This window comes from Trichinella spiralis, assembly GCF_000181795.1.
Source record: "Trichinella spiralis strain ISS 195 chromosome Unknown Scfld2312, whole genome shotgun sequence".
NCBI classification, from domain to species: Eukaryota; Metazoa; Nematoda; class Enoplea; order Trichinellida; family Trichinellidae; genus Trichinella; species Trichinella spiralis.
Genome location: NW_003529251.1, coordinates 1 through 1,032, shown reverse-complemented (window position 1 = coordinate 1,032; position 1,032 = coordinate 1). Strand labels below are relative to the sequence as shown.

Here is a 1,032-nt window from a genome sequence, read left to right as displayed (position 1 = left end):
GTCGAAAATTCAGTGAAAAACCGCTACCATTCATGTAAAAAAATATATAATTAGCAGTCATAAAATCACTAAAATATCGTGTAGCGCTTGCATTGAATAAAATAAATAATCTATTTGTGGAATTATCATTAGTTCTTGAAAAAATAATCACTTTAACATCATGTACAGGGACTAAGCATGACGAAACTTCTAGTGTTTACATATGTAGACAGGTGCCAAGATTAAGATGTAAAATTTGCCGCCTGGATGAGGGTTAATTAAAAATACGATTAACCCTTTCAGATCAGCATTTTTTTCTGCAAAACAATCTTTTTTAAATATGCGTTTTAAACATGTTATGGTGTGTGTATGAAAATTCTAATAGGATTTATTGTTGCAATAATATTATTGCCATTTTTAGAGCTGTATCAAAAGTGATACACTGGGCCTCAAAGGAGTACACGTTTCTATAACTAAGTGTGCATACGTTTATTGTTCTTATGTACGCAGGCATGCAGTAATTGGCAGACAAATAATTATTTATGAAATTCTGTAAAGCAGTTCCTGTTGCTACTTAGGCATAGGTAAATACTGCATTTTTTGCACAGGCACGTCGCTAATTTAGAACACAGTCTGCATCTTCTTAGTGTTTGAGTGATTTTTGGTCAGTGGCTAGTTTGGTCCTTTGCTACTTCTCTTGAGACGTCAGTTGGTCGTCTTCCCAATCGTCTTGACGTCAGGGGTAGTGTCGGAGAATACGCACGAGAATGGCTTCTGGAAGTTGCAATAGACTTGTTCACAAGACACAAGGACTGACTAACTTGGCAAGTGAAGCTTAATAGGTCCAGTGTGCCTGTGCATGTTACAGGCATCTCTTTTCTGTCCCTCTTATACAGTTGCCATGCATCTGTCATGGCAGTGCTGATGATCCAAAAGAAAATGCGACGGGTCCATTCTCGACTTTTGTGTTCGATGCGGTATAAAGTAGCAAGCATGTTGTTCAGGTCTATGCCACCCATATTCATGTTGTAATTTTTTTAAATGTTTGGGATT

The 1,032-nt window shown here is 37.0% G+C and overlaps 1 protein-coding gene across 1 annotated transcript; it reads right to left on the bottom strand.

The window, feature by feature from the left end:
- Positions 1-644: 644 nt before the first annotated feature.
- On the bottom strand, positions 645-1,004 carry Tsp_13632 (conserved hypothetical protein). The gene has a single exon (XM_003368533.1). The coding sequence runs from the start codon at positions 1,002-1,004 to the stop codon at positions 645-647; it is 360 nt and encodes a 119-aa protein (XP_003368581.1).
- Between the last annotated feature and the right edge of the window lie 28 nt (positions 1,005-1,032).

What these genes read in the sequence shown, in the direction of transcription:
- Tsp_13632 (XM_003368533.1), bottom strand. Translation starts at nt 1,004, where the DNA reads ATGAATATGGGTGGCATAGACCTGAACAACATGCTTGCTACTTTATAC.